This window comes from Chlorocebus sabaeus, chromosome 13, assembly GCF_047675955.1.
Source record: "Chlorocebus sabaeus isolate Y175 chromosome 13, mChlSab1.0.hap1, whole genome shotgun sequence".
Taxonomy (NCBI): domain Eukaryota; kingdom Metazoa; phylum Chordata; class Mammalia; order Primates; family Cercopithecidae; genus Chlorocebus; species Chlorocebus sabaeus.
In genome coordinates this window covers 50,543,047-50,556,336 of record NC_132916.1, presented here as the reverse complement: position 1 = coordinate 50,556,336, position 13,290 = coordinate 50,543,047, and the positions used below count along the sequence as shown (strand labels likewise).

Here is a 13,290-nt window from a genome sequence, read left to right as displayed (position 1 = left end):
AATACAGATTCTCAGCTCCCACCTAAGTAGAATCAGAATCCCCATGAGCAATCTGTATTTTAACCTTCCAGGTGATTTTGAAGCTTAGTAAAGCTTGAAAGCCACTAATCTAGGGAGTATACTATTATTAAACTTATCTAGAGCCACAAGGTACTATATTGATTGTCAAGATTAAAATACTGAGGAGGAAGAACTAAATATCCATCTTAAGGTCTCATACCCATCTCATGCTCAGCAATCGAGACCTAAAATGAGGTTGAGGATTTTAAAGTAAAAATGAAACCCACAGTTGACATATAGATCACCCATAATCATGAAGTCAAAACTGAAGTCATCCTGATTTTCCCAAAAAGGAAAATATGTGGCCAAAAACAGTAGTTACTAAATGTGCACATGGGGAAACTGAGGCTCCAGTTAAATTACTTGTTCAAGCTCTCACTCTCTTCAACATTCAGTTAATCTAACAAACACATCTTTCCCCACCTCTAATGAACTCCACATTCTAGATTCTCTTTATCTTTTCTAACTCAAGTAGGGACATATGTAGCATATAAACACCCCAGACAATATAGAAAACAAGCCAATACATTTATCGTATCACTTTTACTATCCTCATTTTGACTTTGGTTTAGTTCAGTCTCTAACTCCCCAACATGAAAATGCCGGAGTTATAATTTTTTACCAAAACTGCAAAATTCCTACCTACAAAAAAGCCTCCAAAAGGAGGCTTTTGGCTGTGTGGTATCACACGGATACCATCACCAACTTCTACTGACTCTACCAACTTCCCTCATCTTACTCCACTTACATACACACACACACACACACACACACACACACACACACACAATCTCTCTCTTTCTCCCTCTCCCCTTTCCACCTTGCCTGTTTCAGGGACAAGGCGGTAGGATTAACTGCATAATTATGATGATCTATCACTATATAAAAGATAGAAAAGATGGGGAAAACGTCATTTAAAAAAAAAAAAAAAAAGACATTACTTCTGAGCACATTCGTTCTAACCACCTTAAAACCAAAATTCCCTAGTCCAGCTCTTAAAGGAAAAATAACATTTTGATATTAATTACATTTACAGAACTATTCAGCATTAACTACATATTCTAGTTGTGTGTTCTTTTCAAATTTTTCAAAAATGTAAATTTGACTTCTTGAGAAGTCCTATTTATCTATAACTAGTTTTGTTCAGAATATAATTTTATGTTAAACATGTATACTTACATGACAAATAAGATTTAAATTTTTCACATTAATGCTTTAAAAAATTACTAATTTAGTAACATATATTATATATATTACTATATTATGCTGAACTATGAATCCATGAGGCTTTCTGTACAAGACTGACCACACAGGTATTCTTTCCCTTAGATGTCATTACAGTATAAAAATGTATAAGTCAATATACAGATGGCAAATAAGCATATGAAAATAAGTTCATCATCAGCTATTATGGACTAAATGTGTCCCCCAAAATTCTTATGTTGAAATCTAATTACCGGTGTGATGGTATTAGGAGGTACGACCTTTGGGAGGTAATTAGGTCATGAAAATAAAGTCCTCATAAATGAGATTAATGTCCTTTAAAAAGAGGCAGAGAGCTCTCTGGCCTTCTTTCCTCCATATGAGGATAGAATGAGAAGTTAGCAGTCTGAAATTCAGAAGAAGACCCTCACCAGAACCTGACGATGCTGGCACCACAATCTCAGACTTTTGGCCCACCAACACTGTGAGAAAAAAATTTATGTTATCTATAAGCTATTCAGTGCATGGTATTTCACTACAGCAGCCTAAACTAAGACATCAGTCATCAGGAAAATGTAAATTAAAACCACAATTCTACATATTCTTGTCAGAACAGCTAAACTAAAAAATAGTAACATTACCAAATATTTGTGAGAATATTAAGAAAGTGGATTTCTCATACAGTGCTAATGGAAATGTAAAATGGTACAGCCACCCTGGAAAATCATTTGGCCATTTCTTTTTAAAAAGTTAAACCTGAGCCAACTGAGCACAGCAAGTTGCACCTGTGATCCCTGCTACTCGGGAGGCTAAAGCAGGAGGATAACTTGAGCCCAGGAGTTTGAGACTGCAATGAGTTATGATCACACCACTGCACTCCAGATTAAGCGACACAGCAAGATCCAGTCTCTTAAAAAAATAAAAATAAATAAAAACTAGGCCTATACTTTCCATGAACTAAGAATAAAACTCCCAGGCATTTCTCCCAGGGAAATTAAAATTTATGTCCATATAAAATCCTGTAGATGACCCTTCACAACAATTTGTAATAACCAAAACTGTAAGTAACCAAAATGCCCCTCAATTTAAGTGAATAGTTATGCAAACTGTGGTACTTCCATACTACAGACTACTACTCAGTAATAAAATGGAACAAACTACTGATACATGTAACAAGAAAAAAATCCACTGCCCAAAGGTCACTTCCTGTATGATTCCATTCATATGACATTCTCAAAATGACAAAAGTATAGACTATAGACGGAGAAGAGTTCATGGTTGCCAGGGTTTAGGAATGGTGCTAGGGTAGGACACATTTTAAACAAGGTGTAATTGTAAAAGGATAGCACAAGGAGATCTTTTTGGTAATGAAACATTTCTAATTACAGTAGTGGTTAAACAAATCTACACCATAAAATGGCAACAGAACCACACGTACACTGTACCTATATGAAATTCCTGGTTTTGATATTATACTGTAGTCACGTAGGATGTAACCACTGGGGGAACTGGGTGTACCGTACATGGGACTTCTCTGTACTATCTTTGCAACTACATGTTGAAATCTATAATTATTTCTAAATAACAAGTTAAAAGTAATAACTATTTGATGATATACAATAAACTTCTAAATTATCTTATTTAGGGGGAAAAATTATCTATTAAATCCATGAGACCTGAAGAAAATAAGTCATTTGCTCTATAATTTCTATTATTTTGATTTTGGGAGGGAGAGAGGTTTTGAAAAACCTACCTGATGTTTATCATTGTCCAGTTGACAAATTATAACATTACTACTGGCATAATGTAAAAGTAGATTGCTTTGCTTTGCAAAGACATTAAAAGTTAAAATATTGAAAGTGCACCTAGATTTGACTGCATTTGTCTTTCTTCAGAGATTAAATTCCATAGTTAACTGTGGCTAAATCTAAATATATAAACGTAATTCTAAGAAGTACATTTTTAAAGTATTTAATATAGTTAAGATTTCATTTTTGATACAGAAAGTATTTGTAATAGCAACAAAACAAAAGCAAACTGAACTAGAGGACATTTAAAATAAAAATAATAGTAATTTCCATAAAAGAGTTAAATAGTCCTATGCATTTACTTGAGATATTTCATGCCAGAAAAAAAATACGAACACACACATCACTTATAGCCAATATTTAATAATCCCAAATTAATTGATGTGTAAAAAAGTCTTTATGATCTGTTACCACCCAAAAGAAGGCATCATAATAACTTTCAAGAATATGTTCTTTGACTTCTAACCTCTGCTCTTCTTTAGAATTACCTGTAAGAGGGAAAAAAATAAGATTAATATTATATCTATGAAAAACAAAACATCATTCCTTAACAAAAAGTTAAATAGTCCTGGGTGCATAGTATGCAAGACTGACTTTATAAAACTGAATTTGGAAGATGATTAGGGAATCTTTTGTCTTATAGTCTTAGATTTCTCTAAAAATAGTCTTATCTCAATGAATATGAAACATGCCTAGATTCTAAAAACCTGGCTTTATTAGTTACCTCTAGATGTTAATTTCTTCCACTGTAAGCCAAAAGTGTTCAGATTAATGGTTTCGAACTTGAAATTTTTATACAATTTAGTTATCTAAATTAGGAGTTGCATAATACCAGTTAAGGAGTTAAACAATATTCTAAAACTCAAAAAGTCTATTATAAATCAGACATTTCACAACTATAAAGTAGGACAAATCCACTGCAACATTAAATTTATTATATTTGGACTGGAATTATAATCATTTGGGACTAAAACTAGTCATCTTATGCTGAACAACTTGTTAAGTAGATTATTTTTAAAATATATAGTCTGTGGTACAAATTTTTAAAAAAAGGAGATTTTTAGTTGTAAAAAGACTGACAGCATTAGTCAGAATATCTGTTTTTTTTTTAAAAAAAAAAAACTTATCTACGATTTTAAGTAAATAAACCTACAGTTTATTAATACAAATCCTAAATTTAAAAAATACGTGTATATTCTTCAATATCTTAAGCCTTGTTTTTCCTGCAGAAAAATATTTACATTGACTTTAACAGTCTAGAAATTTGTCGAAATGTTTATAATTGCAAGATAATTTAAAATCCCTAGAAAATGCCAAGACATGCACACTTCTAGACTTCCACAAGACAATCCAATAAATCTGTGTCTAGGTTAGTACTTCTCTGTTCTACAAGATAATATCATGTGTACTTCAAAAGAAAGTTTGAATAGTCAAACGAATTTACAAAATGCTGAGTATATTATGTACTCAAATAAGCTTACAAAATACTAAATGGAGTTCAACAGGTTTCCTTACTGTTGTATTTCTCTCTTGGCCTTTCATAACTTTATAAAACTATAGTTATATAAGACATTAGCATTATGAGAAACTGGATACAGGGTGCATGGGAACTCTAAACTATTTTTTGTGCCTTCTTATTTTAAAATAAATTTAAAACAAAAACGTCTACAAAAAGGTAGACTGTCAAAAATAAGTTTCTCTCCTCTATCATCCCCAGTCAACTGTGGTTGCCAGTTTCTTACATATTCTTATAGAAACAAGTTCTACAATAATACTGTGACTAATCAAGGAAGTACAGTACGCCAGGTTATCTACACTTATTTGACCACAGAAGCGTTTAAGGTAGGGCCTTGATTAATATCATTTGGAAATAACATTTTCAGGAACATACCTGGAAAATTGCGCCGTAGACAACATATTCTTAACATTACATAAAAATAACAGTAAAAAGCAATCATCTCTACTTGTATATATTTTTTTTCTTTTTTTTTGAGATGCACTTTTGCTCTTGTTGCCCAGGCTAGAGTGCAATGGTGCCATCTCGGCACACTGCAACCTCTGCCAAAACAAAGTTAAAAGAAATCAAATAATGATATAGTTTGGCTTTGTGTCCCCACCAAAATCTCATCTCGAATTGTAATCCCTTCATGTCGAGAAAGGGAGGTGATTGGATCGTGGGGGCGGTTTCCCCCATGCTGTTCTTCTGATAGTGAATGAATTCTCTTTCCTTCATAAATAACCCAGTCTTGGGTATTTCTTTATAGCAGTGTGAAAATGGACTAATAATGAGGTAATTAGGATAATTTTAAACGATCAAGAAGAAAGTAAGTTTTGATAAATTTCAAGGTGATATATCTTCTCCGTCTACAGATTAGCAGTCTGTAGGAACATGAATGTTTCCTCTAAAGCAGTGGCCATTAATATTACCATTGGAAATCAATAATATACGTATGGAGGAAACCTAACTCCTTAATTAAAATAATTAACTCATAAAAGGCCAAATATCGACTCAATCAACAAAGCTGAGTAAGGTATACAAATCAGGGAGAGGTGATGAAACGAGTGGTAATTTTGAAGTTTAATTCTTGCTCAAGAAAAGAAATCTGGATTTTACCTTTGCTGCAGCCAGTACATGCTCCTTGTTAATGACTCTACACTTACTCTCACAAGCGTTTGTCCTGGACTCTTCTGCTAATCGATGAACAAACAGTAAGCAGTTCAGATGGACCTTTAAAACAGAAAATCCAAGTGGATTTTTAAGTTCAAATACTGATGCACTGAAATAATGATTTTTAAAAATTAATTATCTCAAAATGTATTGTTATACTATTTACCATTGTGATTAAGTAAATTAAGTCTATTTAAAATTACATAGAATTCAGTCCCTCTTAGATTCCCTGCAGAGAGACTTGGTCACTGCAATACATAAAACAAGCTATGCAAGGCAGACCAAAGGCCATTTTGTAAAGCATCATTATATATCAAAATGTATGTAAGATTCACTTAGTAACAAATATTCCTGCTTCTGATTCCAAATGGATTTTAATTTATAACATAATTTAAAATTTCCAGAAATTTTTAAATCAAAACATACCAACAACTACATTTTAGGTTGTTATTCTACAATCTGAAGTCAAAGATTTTTAAACAGATATATTTAATTTGAAATATTTGTTTAAAAACATGTTAATAGTTGAAATTGTTTAAGTCTGCTAAATTGAAAAGTGTATGCACAAAGGTCAAGTTATTTGTCATCCAACAACTATCATAAAATAACCATACTTACTATTAATAATCTTCAAGCCTCTTTTAAAAAATTATTTAAAATAGGTAATATAAGCAGACTGAAAAATTTAAAAGTCTATAAAAAAACTATAGTTATGTAAGATATGAGAACTGTGGAAAGCTGGGTAAAGGATACATGGAAACTGTGTACTATTTTTGCACCTTCTTTTGAGTCTATAATTATTTTAAAAATATAAAACAACAAAGTTTATAAAAGGGTAGACTATCAAAAATAAGTCTATTCCCCATCTCATCCCCCAGTCAACCACTGCTGACACTTTCTTGTACATTCTTACAGAAACAAGCTCTACATAAGCAAAACATATGTACTTATCATCAGATAATACATCAATATTATCTGATTACATATATGTATAAACAAGCGCTGATATGTCATATAAAATAACATTTTGTTAAGTATTTTACTCAAAATCACCATCCAAAGCAACAAAAGTCCTAATCTACAAGCACATTCTTTGGAAAAAAGTTAAAGTACATGTAATCCAAGCAGAAGACAATGTGAAGTGAGCTAAAGTTGTATCTCAGTCTCCAATCTAGGATAATATGTAGTACTCTTATTTATATTATTGGATGTATCTTCCCCATCCTTTGCTTCTGCCAGGTACCTGAGGGCACTACCAACTTAGATCCAATTAGATAGTGTCTTTAACATGATTTGTTATTTACATCATGGCAAGTGATCTTTGCAGTTAGAAGAACAATTTATACACAATACTTAATATTCACTATCTTGTGTACTGAACACTCTCCCACAGTTCATCAAATGTTAAATAACTAGTAATATGGTATTTTAATGCTTTCTATAATGCAGAAATCTTTAATAGATTGTTATATAGATGTTTAATAATGTTCTAGTGATATGTGGAGAAAACAGAGGTTTGGGAATTTAAACAAGATGAACAATCTATAAAAGGTGGATAATCTTTTGGTACATTTTTGATGCACTATCTTCTTTGATTCTCACAAGAACTCCGAGGTAAAGCAACCCAATACCAATTATTTACATTATACTGTGCCAATTATTTTTTAAACTTTCAATGATAGCCCATTTATTTTGGTAGCAAAAACACCCCATAATATGGCACAATTTCATTTGTTAATCTATACTTTGTACTTCTAAAGGTAAATAGCTTCCACATACCCTCAGCATAAATTCCAAATTCCTTAACACTAAATCCCACTTGACTGGGGTTCTAGCTTCACCTCTCACTGTTCTAAGCTTCCAGTTCTACACTAGGCCTTTTGAATTTCTTTGAGAATTCAAATGCAATCTTGCCTCTAGGCATCCTACTTGTTTATAGACTTCTCTGAAAAGTCCATCTTCCCCCAATATGTAAGGTTATATTGATCCACAGCACTCTGAACTTCTATCACTGCATAGACTACATCATGCTGTAATTTCTCACTTAGCTGTCTTCCTCAGTGTACTCTAAGGACACGAATTATGCCTAGCCTTTTCAACACTCTATCCCCAGTGTCCCTTAACATATTTTTTAATACATAGTAGGTAGCTAATAATTATTATTGCATGAAGACCCCACCACATCTCCCCAAATAAGGCAAAAAAAAAAGGTTTTTTTAAATCAGATTTGATTAAACCACACTGTCTCAAGACTTAATTCACTAACCTAGATGGAATACCCTTTCCTCTTCATGGTCATGAGCCATGGATATTGTGATGGTTAATACTGAGTGTCAACTTGACTGAAGGATGAAAAGTATTGTTCCTGGGTGTGTCTGTAAGGGTGTTGCCAAAGGAAAATAATATTGGAGTCAGTGGACTGGGCAGACCCACCCTCAATCTGGGTGGGCACCATCTAATCAACTGCCAGCATGGCTAGAATAAAGCAGGCAGATGAATGTGAAAGTACTTGACTTGCTGAGTCTTCCAGCCTTCATCTTTCTCCCATGCTAGATGCTCCCTGCCTTTGAACATCAGACTACAAGTTCTTCAGCTTTTGGACTCTTGGACTTATACCACTTATTTACCAGTGGCTCTAGGGCCTTCAGCCACAGAGTGAAGGCTGCATTGTCGGTTTCCCTACTTTTGAGGTTTTGGGACTGGGACTGGAACTGGCTTCCTTGCTCCTCAGCTTGCAGATGGCCTATTGTGGGACTTCACCTTGTGACTGTGTGAGTCAATACTCCTCAATAAACTCCACTTCATATATACATCTATCCTATTAGTTCTGTCCCTCTAGCAAACCCTAATACAGATACTGAGACAAATTAGTATTACTTTTTCAGATCTCACAGAAATTTTTTCAAGCAACCTATATGCTTTCAAGCAACCTTACTCCAATGCACTAAGGTTTTTATTAAAATGGTCAGAACAAAAGTTACTTTTAGGGTATTAGCTAGGCATTCTAACTTGAAAAAGGTAAGCTATTCCATCAGTAAGTTACTTTTAAAAATCCGCTTGCTTAAAAATAAATCACAGGAAAATTTATAAAGAAATACTTATTGACAGTCTCAGTTGACAGAAAGACTGGGCCAGTCTGACTTCCTCCTCCCTTTGTCATAGCACTTTTGAATTTTACATGAACTATAAGCACCCAGATATTTGCACAGCATTTCTTTACATTTAACATGTTAACTCTCTCCCTAGTATCATCCCTGGGGCTAAACAATCAAATAAGGCATAAAACAAACAAAATAACAAAAAGCTAGTGAAAAAATGATAAAATAATACAAAGAAATTATAAATAAAATGCTAGAAATAACATCAATCCACATACAGTTGCATTTACAAAATTAATTGTAGACTCAGAATGTTGAAGCTATTATGCAAAACACCAGGAATACAAAAATTTCCAAATTCAAGTTCCCAGACTAGTAGGATAATCAAACCCATAAAGAAAAAGGCAAATGTGTGACAACAGATGATGGAAAGAAGGATAAGATTGATCCTTTCTAAGGACATTAAGGAAAGCTTCACTGAAGTAACATACAAACTGGATTTTGAAAAAATTGTAGGTTGCCAAGTAGAGGGAAGACTTCTTCAAGCAAAAGAAACATCATGTACAAATGCAGCATAAAAGTAGATTAATTTTGTGTTAAAGATAATGGGAGACAAAAAAGGAGCTACTCATTCTCCTCAAGAAGCTGCATACCGCCCTAGGAGGCATCAACATATGAAACTCCTAGACAACAGTGTTAAGAGTCGCAACAGCTCAATTGTATGATGTATATTCTTACTGCTGTCCAAGTTCAGAAAAAAGAACCGATCAAAACTAACTGCCTTAACTACAGAAAACTTTGTGGATGATGTGGGATGCAAGTGAATTACACTTCCACATAATCTCATTTTATCTTACCTTAGGTCTTTTCATGATTCTAGCTTTTCTTTACAAATGCTGCTCCCTTTAATTTTAAGGTTCCTCTCACTTAACCTTGGAATAACTTTCAGGTGTAGTTTAATGCTAACTCATTGAACTTTCTAATAACTCATTGAACTGGGTAAGATTATGAAGTGTCAAAGGTGAGCAGAAAGCTACAAACCATGCCATATACAAGACAGTGAAGGGGAACTGTTTAATGAAAGCCAAAGACGACGAGCATACTACCTGGGAAAAGCTAGTGACCAAAAGAACATTCTATACCCCATCAATGCAACCGCTTGAAATTTCAACTCACCCACTTTCCCATGCCACCTGGATCCCACCGCACTATGGAGCTCCTCTGTCCATGGGTTCTTCGGAGGAAGAAAAGGGTAGATGTGGGAGGATGCTAACTACTTGAGAAATTTCGACTAAGCAATTTGCACCAGTTGGTAGTCTCCTGGATATCTTTGATCAGGTACATTTCCTCTCCCTCCATTTAGAAGCCCCAGTGAAAGCTCCATAATATACTACATAAAAATGTTTTGCAAGTGAATTTCATTTTAATTCCGTTCATTTGTGCCACCTCTATCACCAGCATGGGGTAGTTAATTGGGGTCGAAGCACAAGGCAGCCTGTATTGCCTCTTCTCACAGGATTTAAGAAAGTAACAAAAAAGAAGGGCAGAAGATTGAAGTAATACTTTTCTGGGGGAAAATGTGTTTTTGTTGTGTTTTGGCTTCAGAGACCAAATATGGAGAAAAGTGGCGATAATTCTATAGCCGTTTAGCAAAAAGGAAGAAACAGATACGGTAGCAGTGGAGAACTCCGGGAAGTAAAAGAGTAAAGAGGAGGTAGAAAAACCAATGTCGTTTAAGAACAGCTAGGATGATGCATTCCCAAGACTATTCATGCAGTATGCTCTTATTATCCACAATTCTGTACCTTGATCTCCTGGAAATTATGTGTCCATTTGTAATGGCTCCTTTACTCAAAGAGCCAAGGACAAGATACCGAACATGCCTCCTGTGGTTTAAACCTAGAGAAACAGCGTTCATTGTGCCAGAGGAATATGTGTTCCAAGCATTCAACACACAAACTGAATTTATTTCAAGACAGAAACATTATTATACAGTGGGTTGATTGTGGCTTCTTATTAGGAGAATATTATGCTTCAGGTATTATGAGTCAGATAAGCAGGCTTTAGTAGTCTAGCTTAAAAACTGACTAGGTGTTCTATTATTTGTCTAGTAAAATGAATTAACAGTTGAGAGCATTATTCCTACAAATAAACTTTCCCATCAGGGTCCTTTAGTAAGCACCCTAACCTAGAGGAAATAGGGCAACATGTTTGGTTAAATGCGTAAATAGAGGAGAGACGGAGGGACGCAAGGGAGGGAGGCAAGAAGGGAGGCCCTTAAAAGGCATGTGAGCAATGCCTTTTACAATAGCTAAATAAAAATGGCACAGACTGAATTCCAAAATCTATTTTTTAAAGGGTGAATCTTTCATACCCTTTGCAAGTACATTAATCACGGTGCCAGATTGTGTCCCTAAACAGCAATATTTAAAAACTGTAAGCAGTAACTGTACGTTAAGCTCACGTGACTAAGAGCCTCCCTTTAAGAAGATACAGATATTTACGTTTCGGCGCGGCCCGGTACAACTGAGGGCCAGGAATATGAACTAACATGCCAGGGTAGGGCATACGTATCCTGTCATTGCTGGAACTGCCTTAAACATGGGCCTGAAAGAGCTACAAATTGGCACGGGGCGGAAAAACAAAGGCTGGAGGTTATTGCCCTTACCTCTCCCGTGCCCCATTCCCAGCCAGAGAAGGGATGGAATCTCACCAGTAAGTCACCACTTTTCTCCAGACGAAGTTGAGGCTTCCGTCGCTTGAAGACTCGCTTTAGAAAGCCACGGGGAGCCTTCCGCTTTATCTGCTTCTTCTGGGAGACTATGGTCGACAGCGCCATCCTCTCCGTCAAGTACCAGCTGCCTCAGCTTCCGAGGTGCTCTCTGTATCGCACACAAACTCCGGGGACACTGGGCCAGCGATAACAATCCGGTCCCTCTTACGCTTCTTCAGGCAGAGAAACCCGGGTCAGAACTTTCGAATCCGCCGCCAACGGAACGCGCCCGTCGCTCAGTAGTGACGTCAACCCTGAGCAAGCCCCGCCCCCGGAGGCGCCTGGCTGTGGGTGGAAAACGCCCACGGTGGGCGGGTCCCGGGAATACATGACGTCATTAAGATTCTGCCTCCTCCTTTCATCACATTCTGGATTACAACTTTTGCTCTGTGAAACTATTTCTGCTAGGTTCCCTAGAGATGATTGGAAGTTGTGGAGAGAGAGATTGGTAAGCCAAGGCTGTTCTTCAAGCACTCACTCTATTCTGTCCCTAATACCAATGAACAGAAGTTTGTGACGTTTTATCAGGATTCCTAAAGCACCAATGCAATGCCTTCCTAGCAAGGAATGCATGATTTTCAGATACTAACAGTTAAGAATTTTACACTTCTACATAATTTCATTTGATCTTACCTTAGGTCTTTTCATGATTCTAGCTTTTCTTTACAAATCTGCTCCCTTTAATTTTAAGGTTCCTCTCACTTAACCTTGCAACAACTTTCAGGTGTAGTTTAATGCTAACTTATTGAACTTTTTGTTACTTCCTCAAGCTGTTAATTTATCTATCATCTGTCCTACTATAGAAGTATTAATAGTTATCAAACCTTAATGTGCATCAAAATCACCTAGGGGACTTGTTAAACTACTCTTTGCAGGGCCGGGCTCCCAGAGTTTCTCATTCACTAGATCTAGGGGGTACTCAAAAATTTGCAATTCTAACAAGTCAGGGACATTGGCATTTGCTAGTCTGCGGACCAATCTTTGAGATCTGCTGTGATTTTAATTATAATTATCTCTAATACTATCTCTATTGAGATCTCAATATTATATTATTGTGATCTCACCCACACAAATGATCATTCTGCTATCTGACCTCCCATTTCTAAGACCTCTCTCTGCCGATCATCTTCTCCTACACCCTTGAGTTATTCACGCCTGTGGTCATACCCTACGTGGTGTCACTACTAAATAAATACCTTACCTTCGGTTTGATCTGCCACTTTCAATTTAGTTGTCTCTCTTCAACCGTATCTTCTATCTTTTGAACTTACTCCCTCCAACAATTCTTCGATGCTACTGGGACTACTGTCCTATCTTTTCCAGTTCCTCTCACCACACCCCCCAGCCCTGCCACCCCACTCTATGCCTTATCTTCCCTCCTGTAGCCCATTGTGCATCGATCATCATAATACTCCCCTGTACTTCTCCACAACTTTCTAGCCATTCTCTTTAATCCTCATACTAATCTGGCAACATTCCAACTCTGCTTAAGTTAAAATCTCAATCTATTCAACACTTGCATCTATGTATTAATATTGGCTTAAGAAAACAACACTCACAGGTATATGTGTGATCTCAATTCAAATTCATGACCACTCATGTGGGCTCTAAGTACTGCAACAATCCTTTGATATTTCCTAAAGCCATTCATTCATTTACTCATTCTCTTAAATAGCTATG

The 13,290-nt window shown here is 35.7% G+C and overlaps 1 protein-coding gene across 4 annotated transcripts in view; it reads right to left on the bottom strand.

The window, feature by feature from the left end:
• Nucleotides 1-11,872, bottom strand: part of CENPW (centromere protein W) — a 145,159-nt gene extending 133,287 nt beyond the window's left edge. Inside the window, exons 1-3 of one of the 4 annotated variants that reach the window (XM_008007142.3) lie at nt 11,506-11,868; nt 5,686-5,799; nt 3,415-3,559 (exon numbers count right to left, since the gene is read on the bottom strand). In XM_008007142.3, coding sequence (XP_008005333.1) covers nt 3,533-3,559; nt 5,686-5,799; nt 11,506-11,676 — 312 coding nt within the window. In that variant the 5' untranslated portion in view covers nt 11,677-11,868 and the 3' untranslated portion in view covers nt 3,415-3,532. Of the gene's footprint in view, nt 1-3,414; nt 3,560-5,681; nt 5,800-11,505 lie in introns of those variants that run through there. The other 3 variants (XM_008007144.3, XR_012095039.1, XM_038000950.2) reach the window with 3 other exon arrangements.
• Between the last annotated feature and the right edge of the window lie 1,418 nt (nt 11,873-13,290).